Here is a 20,674-nt window from a genome sequence, read left to right as displayed (position 1 = left end):
GAATACCTGGACCCTATTCAGAGGGACTTGTACAGGGATGTGATGTTGGAGAACTATAGAAACTTGGTCTCATTGGGTAAGTTCATTTGCCACGAGAAATTTAGAATGTGCTCTGTGGTATGTTGACTTTCAACACAGGGAATTTCAAAGCTGTCTTTCAAGATGTAAGCTGAATTTCTTTTTCTTGTTCCCAGAGGGAGGTTTGAGGTCTGTCAGTTTGTGAGTGCCTCTGCCACCAACCATGGTCATTTCCTCTTTTGGTGATGTTCACATCTGCCTCTCGCCCTTTCTGTCATTGCCTCCCTTCCTTACTTCCCATGGGGCTGGACAAAAATTCCTTATATTTATTCCATATATAGCTGTTGTCCAAGAAGCCTTGTTTCCCATTGTGTTCAGGCTGAATATTGCTGTGGATTTGCTGGGTCATCCTCTGATCCACCTGCAGGGCAATAGTTAGATGAAGATTTGTGATTGGCTGTAGCTGTGAGAAGAGCTCTATAACTTCTGTAGTGGTGGACTGGATAAACAATATTCATTTAAAACTGAAGGGTACACATTTCATTTCCTGCAACCAATTTTATATGATTTATGGTCGAAAGTTACAATTCATGAGCATGACATTTATAATTGAATGAATATTTTATAAGTGAATGAGGATGCTTCTTGTTTTCCTCTTAAGGAAATAAAATAATTTTAATTGGCATTCTGTCCCAATTATGATACTCTTCCTGGGAAGCAGGGGGGAGAGGAATATATATACATGCATACAAATTTAATCATCAAATAACCACACAATAATAGTATTATCATACCGATTTTACTTGCCAACATTGGGGAGCAGTGTGTTGAAATGGTTTCCTCAAAGTCACAAGATTGGTAAACATTAGAGGAGAAAGAATTTGTGCACACGCCCTTAGCTCCAATGAGTGTCCTCAAACATTGTTAACCTTTTCAGTCACTTTGTTCAATTTTCTCTTAAGAGGAAGAGTCTATATGAGTTTAAATTAGAATAAAATTTCATCATACCTGCCTGGTTCCTTAAATCATCTCATCCTTCTATTATCTGAAGTCTGTATCATTAACATTTAACCTTGATTTCATGACAAATTTAAGCAAAGCTAAAGATTTTGTGAGTTCTGTTTTTATTTCTGTACCATGTGGCATTTTTTTTTCTTGTAAGCAGGACATTCCATTTCTAAGCCAGATGTGGTTGACTTATTGGAGCAAGGAAAAGAGCCCTGGATGATTTTGAGGGAAGAAACACAAAGACAGTACACAGGTAAGGAGGGCAAGGAAGGCAAAGAGAAGCCATCAGGGCTGGTAGCAGCCTATGTGGTAAGGGGAAGGAATACATCTCTGTGGTATTTGTAAAGCCCTCCAAGGTACCAAGACTTGGTGATGCCAAGAGCATGGGCTTGTGACGTGGGGAGGAAATCAAGGTCTCAACATGAGCTGTAGAAGAAACTTCAACTTTACGCCATTTGCCATTCATCTTCTTTCCTTATATTTCAAACCCATTTTCAGTGACAGGGAATCTCATTTTTCATTCGTGCAATATTTTATCTATACATTGGATTCAACTGTTCTCTATCTCCCCTTTTGTACACACACACATATATCAATGCAGTGATAGTGAACAAGACTTATAAGGTCCCTGCTCTTGTGGAATTTACATTGTACTAGAGTGAGGATAACAGTAAACAGCTAAATAGATAAATAATATTGGGCAATGGAATGATAGAAAGTAAGCAGAAATGGGGCCATTTTAGATAAGGTAGTTGCGGATGACTTTTCTGAGGTGGTAACCTTTGAGAGGGGACCTGACATAAGGGCCCAGGACATGTGTTTGTCTGGGAAGAATGTTCCAACCTAAATGAACAGCTTGGAAGGCTCAGGAGTGGCTGGGGCAGGGAGAAAGGGATGAGGAGACTGGAGGGAAGGGGGCCAGAGAGAGCTTTGTGAGTTTGAGGAGCACCATCGTAGACCAGAATAGAAGGCCTCAGGAGAGAGTAATAAGTAACGCAGCCACAACTGTTAGGAGGAATCAGCTCATATGAGGTTTTATTAGATTTGAATCATTAGGAATAATAAGTATTGGGGCGCCTGGGTGGCTCAGTCATTAAGCGTCTGCCTTTGGCTCAGGTCATGATCCCAGGGTCCTAGGATCGAGCCCTGCGTCGGGCTACCTGCTCAGCGGGAAGCCGGGTTCTCCCTCTCCCACCTGCCCTGCTTGTGTTCCCTCTCTCGCTGTGTCTCTCTCTGTCAAATAAATAAAATCTTTAAAAAAAAAAAAGGAATAATAAGTATTAGAATCAATTATGTTATCTGTTTTTAAATTTTTAATTTTAAACCATTTTTTAAAAAATGTTAGTCAAATACAGAGAGCCGCATTAAGCACATGTCTAGTTCAATTAGTTAAATGCGTTAAACACCCACGTTAGGAATTAAAACTTTTTTTCTTAACTTCTTATTCTGAAATAATTTCAGGTCACAGAAAGGTTTTAATAATAATGCAAAAACTTATTTTATACCTTTCAGCCAGTCTTTCCAAATGAGGAAAACTTTCTAGTCCACCCTGAAGCCCTTCACATGTCCACACCCAATCACAATCTTCTCCCCCTGCTAAGTGTAACCACTCTTCTGATTTTAATGGAAATCAGTTCTTTCCCTTTTTTCTCCCTCCAATGTCTTTATATGCTTTTAAAAAAATTTTTTGTTATGTTAATCACCATACATTACATCATTAGTTTTTGATGTAGTGTTCCATGATTCATTGTTTGTGTATAACACCCAGTGCTCCATGCAGAACGTGCCCTCTTTAATACCCATCACCAGGCTAACCCATCCTCCCACCCCCCTCCCCTCTAGAACCCTGTTTGTTTTTCAGAGTCCATCGTCTCTCATGGTTCGTCTCCCCCTCTGATTTCCCCCCCTTCATTCTTCCCCTCCTGCTATCTTCTTCTTCTTCTTCTTCTTCTTTTTTTTAACATATAACGTATTATTTGTTTCAGAGGTACAGGTCTGTGAGTCAACAGTCTTACACAATTCACAGTGCTCACCATAGCACATACCCTCCCCAGTGTCTATCACCCAGGCCCCATCCCTCCCACCCCCCACCACTCCAGCAACCCTCAGTTTGTTTCCTGAGATTAGGAATTCCTCATATCAGTGAGGTCATATGATACATGTCTTTCTCTGATTGACGTATTTCTCTTTATATGCTTTTAAAATCTTCTTTAATCTCTAAGTTTCCTCTTCATCTCTTTTGTTCTTAACCATTTATTTGCTGAAGGAACATCCTCCATTCTGTTTTGCTGATGCCATTTTGAGATTTACTTAAACTTGTTCTCTGACTTCTCTGTATGCTCTAAAGATTTTATTTATTTATTTGACAGAGAGAGAGACAGCAAGAGAGGGAACACAAGCAGGGGGAGTGGGAGAGGGAGAAGCAGGCTTCCCATGGAGCAGGGAGCCCAATGCGGGGCTCCATCCCAGGGCCCTGGAATCATGACCTGAGCAGAAGGCAGTCGCTTAATGACTGAGCCACCCCGGCACCCCTCTCTGTATCCTCTGAATAAGTAGTGGGATCAAGAAGCATAATGAGATTTAGATTATCTATATATAATGATATTATATCATATAATATATAAATATATACATAAATATTTACATATAATTTAAATATATTTACTATATAAAATTTAAATATATAAATATATTTTAAGATTTAAACATATTAAAATATATATTATATAATATATATTTTGGCAAGACAGCTTTCTGGACAGTCTTGTATACGTAATCTGTTTTCAGTATTGAATGCTGGCTGCCTAAATATCAGACAGAACTGAGCTTATTGCTTACTGTGGTAAAGGAAAACACCACCTATAAAGAGCTTTGGTAGTATTTCAAAGGAGGAAATGCAAGGATGGATGTTATTGACAATTGGAAGTTTGGTTTAAGGCCAGTCTTTCAATGTGATTAGGATTGGGTGAAGATCAAGATACAACAGTGGAAAATTCATGGAAATTAGGTAAGAATTTTGAGGCTTGGGGGCCACCTGGGTGGCTCAGTCGGTTAAACATTTGCCTTCGGTTCAGGGTCCTGGAGTCAAGTCCTGCATCGGGTTCCTTGCTCAGTGGGGAGCCTGCTTCTCCCGCTGCCTGCCACTCCCCCTGCTTATGCTCTCTCTTTCTCTGTCAAATAAATAAATATTTTTTTTTTTTTTTTTTTTTTTAAAGATTTTATTTATTTATTCATGAGAGACAGAGAGAGAGAGAGAGAGGCAGAGGGAGAAACAGGCTCCCAAGGAGCAGGGAGCCCGATGCGGGACTCGATCCCAGGACCCTGAGATCATGACCTGAGCCGAAGGCAGACGCTTAACCATCTGAGCCACCCAGGCGCCCCATAAATATTTTTTTTAAAAAAGAAATACTCTTCAATAAAAACAACAGAATGTACTGTTATACTTTTAATTTTTTACAAACCTGATAGGTGAGAAATGGTATCTCGTTGTTTCAATTTGCATTTTCTCTGTGAGTGAAAATTTTTTTCATATGTTTAAGAGCCAGTTCTCTCTATTTCATGAGTATTGGGGTTGTGTGTCTCCCCCATTTTTCTATCTGGCTTTTTATCATTTGTCCCTCAATTTTTTTTTAAAGATTTTATTTATTTATTTGAGAGACAGCGAGCAAGTGAGAGAGAGCACAAGCAGGGTGAAGGGCAGAGGGAGAAGCAGACTCCCCGCTGAGCAGTGAGCCTGATGGGGGGCTCGATCCCAGAACACTGGGATCATGACCTGAGCCGAAGGCAGCCGCTTAACTAACTGTGCCACCCAGGCGCCCCATCCCTCAATTTTTAAGAGTGTTTTTATATATTAGGAGTATTAGCCTTTTGTCTGAAGTGTATGTTGTAAATATTTTCTCCCAGTTTCTCAATTTTTTTTTGTTATTTTGATTATGGCAGTTTATTTTTTATTTATTTTTTATTTTTTTTAAGATTTTATTTATTTGTCAGAGAGAAAGAGACAGAGAGCACAAGCAGGGAGAGCGACATAGGCAGAGGGAGAAGCAGGCTTCCCGCTGAGCAGGGAGCCCAATGCGGGACTCCATCCCAGGACCCTGGGATCATGACCTGAGCTGAAGGCAGATGCTTAGCCGACTGAGCCACCCAGGCGTCCCATGGCAGTTTATTTTTTAATATAGTCAAATTCATCATTCTTATTATCTCTGAATTTTGTGTCTTGGTTAGAAGCTATCTCAAGGTTAAAGATAAATATACATCTTTTCTTCTATCACATGTATGATTTTATATTTTACATTTAAATCCCTAATCCATTTGGAGTTTATTCTTATGTATAAAGTAAGGTATGGATCTAATGAAATCTTTTCCCACATGGCTACCCCAGTTGTCCCAACACCATTCATTTAAACATCCATCTTTGCTCCCTTCATTTGAAATGCCACCTTCGGGGCACCTGGGTGGCTCAATTGTTAGGTGTCTGCCTTCGGCTCAGGTCATGATCCCAGGGTCCTGGGATCAAGCCCCGCATCGGGCTCCCTGCTCAGCAGGAAGCCTGCTTCTCCCTCTCCCACTCCCCCTGCTTGTGTTTCTTCTCTCACTGTGTCTCTCTGTCAAATAAATAAAATCTTTAAAAAAATGAAATGTCACCTTCATCATATAATAAATTTCCATATATTCTTGGGTCTATTTCTGGGCTTTCTTTTCTATTCTACTTGTGGATCCATGCACCACTAACACATTGCTTTTATTACAGTTATATTGTAGCGCATTTTAATGTTTGTTAAAGCTAGTCACCCCTTTTAGATTTTCATTGTTTTTCTGCCTATTTTTGAATGTTTGTTTTTCCATGTAAACTCTATTATTAACTTTTCTAACTCCATGGAAAGCTTATTGGTATTTTATTTGAATTGCACTAAATTTACAGATTAATTTAGGAAGAACTGAGATCTTTATACTGTTTATTAATTTTCCCTAAATACTTAATCATGTTCTTTACTGTTATAAATTACCTTTTTTCTACCGTTTTGTCCTTTACCTAGTTATGGTTTTCCAGTAGGAAGACTTAATTTTTTCAACAGGTTTATTGATACATAATTTACATAACATAAAATCATTCTTTTTTTTTAAAAAAGATTTTATTCATTTATTTGACACAGAGAGAAAGAGATGAGAGGCAGAGAGCAAGTACAAGCAGGGGAAACAGCAGACAGAGGGAGAGGGAGAAGCCAGGCTCCCCACCAAGCAAGGAGCCCGACGTGGGGCTCGATCCCAGGACCCCGGGACCATGACCCTAGCTGAAGGCAGACACCCAACCGACTGAGCTACCCAGGCACCCCTAAAATCATTCTTTTAAATTGAACAAGTCAGGGGGGCACCTGGGTGGCTCAGTTGGTTGAGCATCCATCCAACTCTTGATACTGGCTCAAGTCATCACTTCTCAGCCTTTTGGCTAAGATCAAGTGATATTAGTTCAAGTCATGATTTCAGCATAGTGATATGGAGCCCTATATAGTGTAGGGCTCCACGCTCAGCAGGGAGTCAGCTCGAGATTCTTTCCCTCTGCCCCTCTCCCTGCTCGTGCACGCTCTCTCTCTCTCAAATAAATGAATGAATAAATCTGAAAAAATAAAGGGAACAAGTCAGTGTTTTTTAATATAATCACAATTTTGTGCAACCATCACCAGTATGTAATTCTGTCACCCCAAAAAGAAATCTGATACTTATTAGTAGTCACTCTCTATACCCTACTCTCAGCCTCTGGTAACCACTAGTCTACTTTCTTTTTTTTTTTTTTTTTAATTTTTTTTTTTTATTATTAGAGAGAGAGATAGCGAGAGCAGGAACACAAGCAGGGGGAGTGGGAGAGGGAGAAGCAGGCTTCCTGCTGAGCAGGGAGCCCGATGTGGGACTCAATCCCGGGACTCTGGGATCATGACCTGAGCCGAAGGCAGACGCTTAACAACTGAGCCACCCAGGCACCCACCACTAGTCTACTTTCTATAGATTTGACTATCAGGAGTATTTTATATACATAGAATCATACAACATGTAGCCTTTTGTGAATGGCTTCTTTCATAGTGTTTTTGAGATTCATCAATATAATATCAACTTCATTCTTTTATTCTGGCTGAATAATATTCTATTATACTCTATGATTTCTTTTGTTGTTTTGATTTTGGTATCATACTTAGGAAATCATTGTGTAATCCAAGGTCTCAAGAATTTACTGTTACGTATTTTTCTAAGAAGTTACTAGTTTTAGCTCTGACATTTAGGCCTTTGATCACTTTGAGTTAATTTTCATGTGTGTTATAAAGTGTAAGGTTCCAACTTCATTCTTTTGTACATGAATATCCACTTATTCCTTCACTGCTGCTAAAAAGACTCCATTGAATTTTGTTGGCTCCCTTTTCAGGAATGAATTGATCATAAATGGAGATTTTATTTCTGGACTCTGAATTATATTCCATTGATCTATGTATCTGTCTTTATGCCAGCACCATACTGTCTTGATTTATTGTAGCAGTGTAGTAAGTTCTGAAATCAGGAAGTGTGAGTACTGTACTTTCTTCTTCTCTTTTTTTTCCTTCAAGATTATTTTGGCTGTTTGGAGTCTCCTATATTTCCATATGATCATTTTCAGCAACAAAAGCAGTTGACATTTTGATATGGATTGCATTGCATCTGTTGATCAGTTTGCGGAACATCACAATCTTAACAGCATTGTCTTTCATGAACCTGAGAGGTCTCTCCTTTTATTTAGGTATTTAATGTCTTTCCACAATATTTTGAAATTGTCAGTGTATAGATCTTAGCTTCTTTTTTCAATTTATTCCTACATATTTTATTCTTTTTGGTATGATTGTAAATGGCATTTCTTTCTTAATTTTGGTTTTAGATTGGTACCCTTGATTTTAGTAAGTTGACTTTATATCCTGATATACTATTACACCATCTATGATATAGTGATAATCTTATTTTTTTTGATAATTTTATTTCTTCTTTACCTCCTTTTCTACCTCTGATTTATCTTGTCTAATTGAATGGCTAATATCTTTAGTACAGTCTTGAATAGTTGCAGAGACAGTCGGCTTCCTTGATTTGTTCTTGATCTTGGCAGAAATGCCTGTAGTGTTTCCCGACCTAACAAACCGGCTTTAGAACTAAGGATGTAAAATTAGGGTAGGGACGCCTGGGTGGCTCAGTCAGTTAAGCGTCTGCCTTCAGCCCAGGTCATGATCCCAGGGTTCTGGGATCGAGTCCCGAATTGGGCTCCTTGCTCAGCAGGGAGCCTGCTTCTCCCTCTGTCTGCAGCTTCCCCTGCTTGTGCTCTCTCTCTCTGACAAATAAATAAAATCTTTTAAAAAAATAGTAAAATTAGGGGTGCCTAGCTGGCTCAATTGGTAGAGCACACAACTCTTGATCTCAGGTTCAAGCCCCATGTTGGGCATGGAGCCTGCTTAAAAAAAAAAAAAAGTAAAATTCAACACTATTGAAAGAGCCTCACAATGAAAATGACATTTACATAGATCACCAACTGATAAGATTTTGCCATATCTTCTTTATTTCTCTCTATACCACATTTATTGAGGTATTTGAAGGCATGTCTTAGGTATCATGACTTGACCCATGAATCATTCACCAAACATCTCCTAAGAATAAGGGTGTGTTTTCTTATTTTTTAAAAAGTTTATGTATGTATGTATGTATGTGTGTATGTAATCTCTACACCCAATGGGGCTCAAACTCACAACCCAGAATCAAGAGTTGCATGCTCTTTTGACGGAGCCAGCTAGGCTCCCCAAGGGTGTGTTTTTGGGGCACCTGGGTGGTGCAGTCCATTGAGTGTCAGACTCTTGATTTCAGCTCAGGTCATGGTCTCGGGGTCCTGAGATCAAGCTCCGAGTCGGGCTCTGCGCTCAGTGCAGAGTTTGATTATCCCTCTCCCTCTCCCTGCTTGCTCTTGCTCTCTCTCAAATAAATAAAATCTTTTTTTTTAAAAGTGTGTTTTTAAAGGTTTATATAATATTTTTCACAGAGAAGAGGTTCTGTTTTACATAATTGCTAAGATTTTTCTCAGGAATTATTCTTTCTACATTTATTGACATAATCATATGATTTTTTTTCTCCATTGTTCTCTTTCTATGTCGAATTCTATTTATTGACTGACTGAATTCTGAAGTCTAGTTCTGGTCATGGTGTGTTGATATATTATCCCTTTTCAATATTATTAGATTGGAATTTTTAATATTTTATTTAGGTTTCATGAATGAGATTAGCCTGTAACCTTCCTTTTTTATTATCCTTTTTAAGGTTGGATATAACAGTTACATTGGCTTTATGAATATGTTGAGGAGAATGTATGCTTTCTCCCCACTTTCAGAGTGTTTGAAGAAATATGCCAGAAAAACCATCTGGGCCTTCAGTTACCATTGTAGTTTTGGTTTTTTGGGGTTTTTTTTTGAGACAGAGGCGGGGAAGGGAGGGGCAGAGGGAGAGGGAGAAAGAGAATCTCAAGCAGGCTCCACACCTAGCGTGTGAGCCCCACACAGAGCTCAGTCTCACAACCCTGAGATCATGACCTGAGCTGAAATAAGAGTCACTTTTTTTTTTTTTTAAGATTTTATTTATTTATTTGACAGAGAGAGACACAGCGAGAGAGGGAACACAAGCAGGGGGAGTGGGAGAGGGAGAAGCAGGCTTCCCGCCGAGCAGGAAGCCTGATGGGGGGCTCCATCCCAGGACCCTGGGATCATGACCTGAGCCGAAGGCAGACGCTTAATGACTGAGCCACCCAGGCGCCCAGTCACTTTTTTTTTAAGATTTTATTGATTTAGGGGCGCCTGGGTGGCTCAGTTGGTTAAGCGACTGCCTTCGGCTCAGGTCATGATCCTGGAGTCCCGGGATCGAGTCCCGCATCGGGCTCCCTGCTCGGCAGGGAGTCTGCTTCTCCCTCTGACCCTCCCCCCTCTCATGTGCTCTCTCTCTCCTCTCATCCTCTCTCTCAAATAAATAAATAAAATCTTTAAAAAAAAAAAAAGATTTTATTGATTTATTTCAGGGAGAGAAAGAGAGAGAACACAAGCAGGGGGAGGGGTGGAGGGACAACCGGACTCCCCACTGAGTGGGGAGCCCAAGTGGGGCTCAAACCCAGACCCCAAGATCGTGACCTGAGCTGAAGTCAGACACTTAACTGACTGAGCCACCCAGGCACCCCTGTAGTGTTTTTTTTAAACTTACTTGGTTTGGGGCGCCTGGCTGGCTCAGTCAGTAGAGCATGTGACTCTTGACCTCAGGGTCATGGATTTGAGCCCCACGTTGGGGATAGAGATTACTTAAAAAACAAAATTTTTAAAATATTAAAACTCACTCAGATTATGTAATGCTAGAATTTTGAAGTTTTCTGTCTGTTGATTTTGTAGAGGCTGTTTTGTAGAGATGTATGTGTTTCATCCAGGTTATTAACAAATGGCGTTTTCTCATGATGTCATTTTACTCCGTTTGTGAGGTGTAGATGGCCCAAAAGTGAGGTCCCTGTTAGCTGGAATTCCTGCATTGAATATTGTTGCTGTCTCCTTTTACTTTTATTAGTTTTGAGAGAATCACATTAGTAACATTGCTTTAAAATACAATATTTGGCATTGTGGATCTTCTGTGTTATTTGTGGGCACTATCTTTTAAAAGTACTTTTATCTTTCTAATCTGTTTTCATTTTGTTGCTCTTTTTCTAGCTTCTTACAATAAATGTTTAGATCGTCAATTTTCAGGTTTTCTTTTCTCATATGCATTTAAATCTGTTACATAAATTTTTTCTACTTTAACTACATTAGATATAAATGGATGCAGATGTTATAATTTGGTTCAAAATAATTTCTCTATGGAAATTTAGAAAATACTGTTAGATTCACTATTTTCTTTCTTTCTCCCAGCTTTTTGTCTTTAAAAATTACCAAGCCAAATGATAATATTAAAAATACATATGTAGTTAATTACCCTTCACATAGATTTAACTTTGGTTATTAACATTTTGCCTTTTTCTCTCTATATATGCACCTTCCTTCTTGGCTCACTTGATGGTAAGTAGCAGTTAATCATTAAATTTCACCTCTCAAACACTTCTGTGTGCCTCTCCTAAGAATAAAGGCTTTCTTCTATATAGTCACACTATTTTTTTTTTTTTTAAGATTTTATTTATTTGACAGAGAGAGCACAAGCAGAGGGAGAGGGAGAAGCAGGCTCCCCACAGAGCAGGGAGCCTGATGCGGGACTCTATCCCAAGACCCTGAGATCATGACCTGAGCCGAAGGCAGCCGCTTAACCGACTGAGCCACCCAGGCGTCCCTATAGTCACACTATTATTATCATAGCAATTCAGCCTTACCATCTAATATAGAGTCCATATTTAAATTTTTGAACTTTTTCCAAAAAACGCCATTTGTAAGATTTATTTCCAGGATTCATTCCAGATTCATACACTGCACTGCATTTGGGTGTTAGGATTTTTATCTTACTGTTATCCTGCCTTTTTTTTCACTTTGCGTTTGGTTATTTTGTAGTGTCCAGTTTCGTTTTCTTATGGAATGTCTGCGTTCTAGGTTTGAAGCTTTCTTCTTATAATTAGAATAAGGTTAAACATTTTTGCCCAGAATACTACAGAGGTGGTGTGTGATTATTTTTTTTAGTAAACTTTATTTTAGATTGATTCTAGATTTATGGAAAATTACTAAGATAATAGAGAGACTTCCTGTCTATACCTCTCCTGATTTCTACCATTGTTAACATCTTACATCATTAAGATGCATTTGTCAAAACTAAGAAAATAACATTGGTATTAACTAAACTCTTGGCTTCATTTGTATATTTCACAGGTTTTTCCATTAATGTCATTTTCTCTTCCAGGATCCTTCCAGTCAGGGTAGCACATTGCATTAATTTGTCATGTCTCCCAGTGTCTCCTGGTTTGTGACAGTTTTTCATTTTTCCTTGTCTTTCTGGAATTTCCCTGCCAGGTATCCTTCAGAATACCCCATAATCTGGGTCTTGTTTTTCTCATGATTAGACTGGAGATAGGGGTTTTTTAGAAAGACTGCAACAGAAATGAAATGTCCTTTTCATCACATCATATGAGGGGTACATGATACCCATGTGACGTCACTGGTGATGTTAACTTTTCTCCACTCCGAAGTTACTATTTTTCCTTTTCCATACTCCACTCTTTATTTTTACTTTTTTAAGATTTTGTTTATTTATTTGACAGAGAGAGACACAGTGAGAGAAGGAACACAAGCAGGGGGAGTGGGAGAGGGAGAAGCAGGCTTCCCGCTGAGTAGGGAGCCCAATGTGGGGCTTGATCCCAGGACTTTGGGATCATGACCTGAGCCGAAGGCAGACGCTTAATGACTGGGCCACCCAGGCGCCCCTCATACTCCATTCTTTAGAAGCAGCTCACTAAGTGTAGCTCATCCTGTGGGTAGGGGTGCAGGATTGGGGATTAAGCTTCTGTAGGGTAGAAAATCTATATATTTTATCTGAAATTCTGTATAAAAGATTTGTCTCCTCCCCCTTTATTTCAGTGTGGACTCATTCATATTTATTTTATACTTGGAGTTCTAATTACATGTTATGATCTTTATTTTGCTTTGGACACTGATAGCTCTTTTGGATTGGTTCCTGTGTCCATTAATATCCCTATCCTTTTGGTTTTTGAGGATTTCTTTCCTGATACGATTTTCAGATTCATTTTGTTTTTTCCCCTTCCCTGGTCCTAGAATCAGCCATTTCTCCTAAGAGCCCTGGTTCCTTTTATTGGAAAATAGTATTTAGAAACCAACATCGGGGTGCTAGGTATACTCATTTCTGTTGGTATGCCACTGCCTCTGGGCTCTCTACACTACCTAACCAGGCAATAAATGTGTGTATACATGTATATGGACATGTAACTGTAATTGTTTTAGTATCTATCTGTCTATATCTACATGAAGCTAAACATGAGCTCATACTGATGTCTCCAACTCCCATCCCATATTTCAGGGTGCATTCTAGCCTTCTTGTCCTGTTTATCTGTTACTTTTTTTCTCAGACAGTGAGAAAACTGGCTCCCACCATCCATCATCCATCCCCACGAGAAACAAATTTACTAACTTGGTAGTGCTTATGTGCAGTTCCTTTTGTCTTTAACTTTCAGTCAAAACATTGTTGTTTAAGGTTTGTAATTATTATATCATAGGGTACAGTTTGTATAGTGTATTGATCAACTACAAGCACTTTTTAATTTCCCAATATATGTTGATAATCTAGTTGGTTTTGTCATATTGATTTCTAGCATAACCTGTGATCGGGCAACATAATCTGTATGATTTTGATCCTTTGAAATTTGTTGAGACTTGCTTTGTAGCCCAGTTTCTGGTCTATTTTTTTTTTTTTAAGATTTTGTTTATTTATTTGAGAGAGAGAGAATGAGAGAGAGAGAGCACATGAGAGGGGGGAGGGTCAGAGGGAGAAGCAGACTCTCTGCCGAGCAGGGAGCCCGATGCGGGACTCGATCCAGGGACTCCGGGATCATGACCTGAGCCGAAGGCAGTCGCTTAACCAACTGAGCCACCCAGGCGCCCTATGGTCTATTTCTATAAGTAATTTGTCTGTGACTGAAAAGGAACTGAATTCTGCAATATTTGGCTTATAGCCACAAAGTTCTAGATCCTTTATTAAATGTTTATTATTAAACATTAGTATTTATTTTTTTATTAAATGTTCCACTCAGACTTTGGATTGTGTCGATATTTGGTTTATTTCATGCTGTGTTAATAGATGAACACAAAATTAATAACCCTTATTAAACAATCTTCCATGTGCTTTGTAGAAAATTAGAAAATAGAGACAGGTAAGATTTTTTTTAAATATTAAAATATCTTGGGGCGCCTGGGTGGCTCAGTTGTTAAGTGTCTGCCTTCGGTTCAGGTCATGATCCCAGGGTCCTGGGATCGAGCCCCGCATCGGGCTCCCTGCTCAGTGGGAAGCCTTCTTCTCCCTCTCCTACTCCCCCTGCTTGTGTTCCCTCTCTTGCTGTCTCTCTCTCTCTGTCAAATAAATAAATAAAATCTTTAAAATAAATAAATAAATATTAAAATATCTTATTCCTACCACTATAACACCTTAGTGGATATAGTACACACACGCCTCTACATGTTTTTCTTTTTACCAAAGGGACACCATAGTCTTACTGTTTTATAACCTGATTTCTTTATCAGTGATTTTTCTACTTACTGTTTCTATGACATTTTTATTTTATTGCATCTTCAAAACCCAAATTCTATTCCTATTACTCCATTTGGCCCAATTTGATTTGTTCAAATCAGTATCCCAATGCAAGACTGTGCATTCCATCTGGTTATTATACACTGAAATCCCTCTTAATTTAACACATTCCCTTTATTTATGATACTAACACTTTGAAGAGACAAGGCCACTTAAATTGCACAATTTGCCATCTTTTGAACTTATCTCAATACTGTCCATGATACAATTTGTTTATTCTCTACTCTGTATTTTTGTAGATTGGAAATTATTTTCTGTCCTGAGAGATTCACATTAAATATTTTTGGCTGAAGTACATCACATAGGTGATTATGTGTATTCTATCAAGAGACACATGTATTGAATTGCACTGTTAGTTTTGGAATGTTAAAACTCGATTAAGCTAACAGTTTGATTCCTCCATTATCTATCTTTCATTTACTTAATATGTTTAATCAACATAATCATTTTTTCTTTTTTTTTCACAATATTGGCCAAACACAAGTTAATACTCAGAAGCATGTGTTTTTTAACAAAAACATATATCTTTTAAATTTTCCTTACGTGTTTGGCCCAAGATTTGTGAGAATTATCTTGTATCTTCCCTGTCCCGTTCTTGGAATTAAACATTTCTTTAAGGGTTCCCTGATCATCATAGTAGGTATTTAGAGATGACAATGTAAATGATCAGGGTGCTTATTGCTACTAGCCTTTTTGACATTTTTTCTATTTCCTGAAAATTAACCTGTTTCAGATTTTTGTCCTTTGCAGGATTGATTTTGATCAATATTTTCTTATGTTTGTCTTTCACTTTTATAATATCTTAATTTTTTGTTTGTTCTCCCCCTCTTTTCTTGATTAGTTTAGCTAGTGTACATTCATATGTTGATTTTTTTTTCCCAAGAGATACCTTTCTGTTTTTCTGTTTTGTTTTTTGGGTTTTTTTGTTTTCTTAGAGAGTGGGGGTGGAGGAAAAGGGAGCGGGAGGGAGAATTTTAAGCAGGCTTCATGCCCAGCTCCGAGCCCAACACAGGGCTTGATCTTAAAACCCTGAGATTATGACCTGAGCCAAAATCCAGAGTTGGACGCTAACCAGCTGAGCCACCCAGGCCACCCTCAAGAGATATCTTTTTTAATTTATGTGTTGATTTTCTTTTTCTGAACTCATTACATTCTGGGTTTTTTTGGTTTTTTTTAAGATTTTATTTATTTATTTGACAGAGAGACAGCAAGAGAGGGAACACAAGCAGGGGGAGTGGAGGAGGGAGAAGCAGGCTTCCCACCGAGCAGGGAGCCCAATGCGGGGCTCGATCCCAGGACCCCGGGATCATGACCTGAGCCGAAGGCAGACACTTAACGACTGAGCCACCCAGGTGCCCCTACATTCTGGGTTTTTTATCTTTATACTTTCTGCTTTCCTTTGGCTTACTTTGATGTTTTTTCTAAACATTTTCATAAATTGTTTATTTAATTTGTGTTGAGGTGACAACTTTTCTCTGGGCACTATGGTTAAATATTGTACCTTCTGAAATGTAGTATTTTCATTTTTTGTCTGGTTATATTTCTCTAGTTTCACTGTTTATTTCCTCAGTATAATAAAGATACTGACTCTGTTTTTGATTTTTGACTGCTGACAGCTTTCAAGCCCCATGTCTCTACCCGACTTTTGGGCAAGCAGATAAAAAGCCTGAGAGCTGCCTACTTTGGTGCCTGTGGAAAGTTCAAACCATGCAAACCTCATGCCCAGGAAACCTTAGCCCTGCCCCACACCCTAACTACCAAAAAAAACCCCCAAGTCATTCTCTTCCAAATCTCTCAAGTCCTCTTCAGACCTATTTGGGAATCACTCTGCTCTTTCTAGGAAGCCTTGTTATACAAGTAATAAATCTTTTCACATCTTCCTGATGTATATGTGTCATCATTAGTCTTGACGTCCAAGTCAAAGTTTGTGTGGGTATCCAATCTGCCTCTGCTGGTGCATTTAATTAGCAGAGAGCCTTTTTTAGATGAAGTGCTTTTTGTTTTCTAATGTTGCTGTTATTTTCAGTGTTATTTTTTGAGGTCAGAGAATGTATCATGTCACCTGTTACACACATCCCCCAATTGAGTCATATACTCTTTGCCCTTGACTCATACCTCCCCTCATTCTGCAGTGATACTCCTGAGTCTTTTCCTGAATCTGGATTGCCATCTTCCAGCTTATAGCTGATATTTCCTTTTAACAGTCCCAGGCACTCTGGTATCCCAGGACTTTACCCCACATTTTAATTTCTTGATTCTCTCCAGCATCTCCAAATGGAAGGAATTTCTTATTTCATTCAAGTACATATCTGTGATTGTCTGAAAAGGCATCACAATACTGGGAAGTACAAGGATGGCTGGCCTTGAAAATAAAGAAAAGGAAGAAAGGATATGAAAAAGGATATGAACCAACACAGAGTTAGCATATTTAGAATGGAGAAGGAATAATAAAACTCAACTGAAGATAAGTAAGAACAATTATTTAGCACCTTGATATATCAGAACCTTATAATTCAGTGATGAAAAAAAAGAGGGACTGGGTGCCTGGGTGGCTCAGTCAGTTAAGCATCTGCCTTTGGCTTAGGTCATGATCCCAGGGTCCTGGGATTGAGTCCTGCGTCAGGCTCCCCGCTCAGCGGGGAGTCTGCTTCTCCCCCTGCCTCTGCCTGCCACTCTGCCTACTTGTGCTCTCTCTATCTCTCTGTCAAAGAAATAAATAAATTCTTAAAAAAAAAAAAAGAAGGATTGTAGAGTTTGCTCTTGGGGAAGTTTAGGGAAATGTAAGTAGAATATCAAATAAGGAAACTAATGATACCATAATTGGAAACAAAGGGATGGTGGAAGTAATGAAGTGCTAGAACATAAAAAGAGAGACATGGATATGCTAGAGTTAGCAGGTGCAGCCTTTCTAAGGGATAGGACATTTATCCTGAGACTAAAGGATGAGAAGGATCAGCTTACAAAGTGCCCAGGTCCAAGGAGTCTTGTCATACGAAACAGTCTTTGGAAAGCATCAAGTGAAAGAGAAGATTGTACCATATCCTAAGTGCTGAAAAGAGAATGTGAAAGGGGGCACCTCAGTGGCTCAGATGGTTAAGGGTCTGCCTTCGGCTCAGGTCATGATCCGGGGTTCTGGGATGGAATCCCACATCAAGCTCCCTGCTCAGCGGGGAGCCTGCTTCTCCCTCTCCCTCTACTGTTCCCCCTGCTTGTGCTCGCGCTCTCTCTGTCAAATAAAATCTTTTTTAAAAAAAGACTGTGAAAGGAGATGGGGCAAAGGAGTCGGTGTTTGGACATTCCAAGAGTAAAGAGAAACACTAGAGAAACTTAGGATAAATTCTTAACCTTTGATCTGCATTTAAATCAGTGGTAGAAAGATTCAAAATAAAGATGCCAAGGTTTTTTCCCTCTTAATTCTAACTTAGTTGGTCTCTGACAGAACCAGGATATCAGATTTATAACAAGCTTGCCGAAGATTCTGGCCCACACCTAAATTTCAGTAACTTCACTATCTCACATAATTTCACATACATCTCTGAACTCTTGGCCTTTCAAAAATTTCATAACCATATTTTACAATTCAATAAGCCCTTCATTTATTATGATTGTTGGTTCGTATTTCTGTCGTAGAAGTTCCATGTTCTCTAGTATAAGAAATACAAATATTTTTTTGTTTTCTTCTTTTGTTTCAGATTTGGATTTACATTGTGAGGTAATCAGCTATGTAGAAATGCCCACTTATGAGAAAGATATATCTTCTGCACAACATCAGAGCACATACAACAGCGAGAAACTCTATGAATGTAAGAAATGTCAGAAGAAATTTAGTAGTGGCTATCAATTTATTCTACATCACAGGTTTCATATTGGTGGAAGACCCTATGAATGCAAGGACTGTGGGAAGAACTTTCGTAGTGGCTATCAACTTACCCTACATCAGAGATTTCATACTGGTGAGAAACCCTATGAATGTACAGAATGCGGGAAGAACTTTAAAAGTGGTTATCAACTTACTGTACATCAGAGATTTCATACTGGTGAGAAAACCTATGAATGTAGGGAATGTGGGAAGGCCTTTATTTATGCCTCACACATTGTTCAGCATGAGAGAATCCACACTGGAGGGAGGCCTTATGAATGTCAGGAATGTGGGAAGGCCTTTAGTCAAGGTGGACACCTTAGAATTCATCAAAGAATTCATACCGGTGAGAAACCCTATAAATGTCAAGAATGTGGGAAGGCTTTTAGTAGGCGCTCAAACCTTGTTGAACATGGGCAAATCCATACCGATGAGAAACCTTATGTATGTGAGAAATGTGGGAAGGCCTTTAAAAGAGGTCATCAGCTTACTGTACATCAGAGTGTTCATACTGGTAAAAAACCATATGAATGTAAAGAATGTGGGAAGGGCTATACCACTGCCTCATACCTTATTCTACATCAGAGAATTCATAAAGGCGGGAAACCATATGAATGTAAGGAATGTAAGAAAACCTTTACCTTGTATAGAAATCTTACTCGACATCAGCGTATTCACACCGGTGAGAAACTTTTTGAATGTAGGCAGTGTGGGAAGGCCTATAGTACTGCCTCAAAACTTTTTCAACATCAGAAAACTCACACTGGTGAGAAGCCCTATGAATGTAAGGAATGTGGAAAGGCTTTTAGCTTATATGGATACCTTCATCAACATCAGAAAATTCATACTGGTGTGAAACACTTTGAATGTAAGGAGTGTAAAAAAACCTTTACTTTATATAGAAATCTTACTCGACATCAGAGTATTCATACTGGTAAGAAACTTTTTGAATGTAAAGAATGTGGGAAGGCCTATAGTACTGCCTCAAATCTTGTTCAACATCAGAAAACTCATACTGGTGAGAAACCCTATGAATGTAAAGAGTGTGGAAAGACCTTTAGCTTGCATGGATATCTTAGTCAACATCAGAAAATCCATACTGGTGTGAAACCCTATGAGTGTAAGATATGTAGGAAAACCTTTACTTTCTATAGAAACCTTACCCTACACCAGAGTATTCATACTGACGAGAAACCTTTTAAATGTAAGGAATGTGGGAAGACCTTTAGACGTAGTTCACACCTTACCGCACATCAGAGTATTCATGCTGATAAGAAACCCTATGAATGTAAGAAATGTGGGAAGTCCTTTAAAATGTATGGATATCTTACACAACATCAGAAAATTCATACTGGTGGGAAACCCTATGACTGTAAGGAATGTGGGAAGGCCTTTAGTCGTGCTTCAAACCTTGTTCAACATGAGAGAATTCATACTGGTGAAAAACCCTATGTGTGTAAAAAGTGTGGGAAAGCCTTCAGATATGGTTCAGCCCTTAAAGTACATCAGGGAATGCATTCTAAGAACATAGGAATGTGACAATGCCTTTAGGCATGGCCCAGACTTTTTTAACATCAGGCAGTTCACACTGGTGAGAAATTATTGAATATTAGTCTTTATAGGTATGTCTTCACCAGGTGAGAGAATTCATAATGTAGTTCTTATCACTTTATGAAGATTTCAGTGTCACTCCCCTTTTAATGGAATGTTTGACTTTAAACAATAGCAAATTAAACCCTGAATAGCCAAAGCAATCTTGAAAAAGAAGAATAAAACTGGAAGTATCATGATCCCAGACTTCAAGATATACTACAAAGCTGTAGTAATCAAAACAGTGTGGTACTGGCATAAAAATAGGCAAACGGACCAATGTTACAGAATACAGAGCCCAGAAATAAACCCATAGCTATATGGTCAATTAATCTTCAACAGAGGAGCCAAAAACATGCAATGGGAAAAAGTCTCTTCAACAAATGATGTTGGGAAAACAGGACCACTTTCTTACACCAGACACTAAAAATAAACTCAAAATGGATTAAAGACTTAAATGTGAGACCCAAAACCGTAAAAATCCTAGAAGAAAGCACAGGCAGTAATTTCTCTGACATCGGCCATAGCAACATTTTTCTAGATAGGTCCCCTGAGGGAAGGGAAACAAAAGCAAAAATAAACTACTGGGACTACATCAAAATAAAAAGCTTCTGCACAGCAAAGGAAACAACCTACAGAATTGGAGAATATATTTGCAAAGGACAAATCCAATAAAGGGTTAGCATCCAAAAAATATAAAAAACTTACACAACTCAACACCAAAAAAAAATCCAATTTAAAAATGGGCAGAAGACATGAACAAACCTTTCTCCAAAGAAGACATGAGATGGCCAACAGACACATAAAAAGATGCTCAACATCACTCATCATCAGGAAAATGCAAATCAAAACCACAATGAGATATCACCTCACACCTGTCAGAATGGC

General features: G+C 38.7%; 1 protein-coding gene across 1 annotated transcript; it reads left to right on the top strand.

The window, feature by feature from the left end:
- Positions 1-1,083: 1,083 nt before the first annotated feature.
- LOC110590103 (zinc finger protein 573) lies at positions 1,084-19,777 on the top strand. The gene is made up of 2 exons (XM_021700820.1): positions 1,084-1,279; positions 18,030-19,777. The coding sequence occupies exons 1-2, from the start codon at positions 1,243-1,245 to the stop codon at positions 19,733-19,735; spliced, it is 1,743 nt and encodes a 580-aa protein (XP_021556495.1). The 5' UTR covers positions 1,084-1,242; the 3' UTR covers positions 19,736-19,777.
- The last annotated feature ends 897 nt before the right edge of the window (positions 19,778-20,674 follow it).

The sequence above is a fragment of the Neomonachus schauinslandi genome, chromosome 16, assembly GCF_002201575.2.
Source record: "Neomonachus schauinslandi chromosome 16, ASM220157v2, whole genome shotgun sequence".
In the NCBI taxonomy this organism is placed as follows: domain Eukaryota; kingdom Metazoa; phylum Chordata; class Mammalia; order Carnivora; family Phocidae; genus Neomonachus; species Neomonachus schauinslandi.
The sequence above is the reverse complement of the archived record's forward strand: the minus strand, read 5'-3'. Positions and strand labels throughout refer to the sequence as shown.

Bases quoted from the DNA above. Each gene is read 5' to 3' on its own strand.
- LOC110590103 (XM_021700820.1), top strand. From the start codon at position 1,243: ATGATTTTGAGGGAAGAAACACAAAGACAGTACACAG. The intron at 1,280-18,029 runs GTAAGGAGGGCA...CTTTTGTTTCAG, and splicing joins AACACAAAGACAGTACACAG to ATTTGGATTTACATTGTGAG.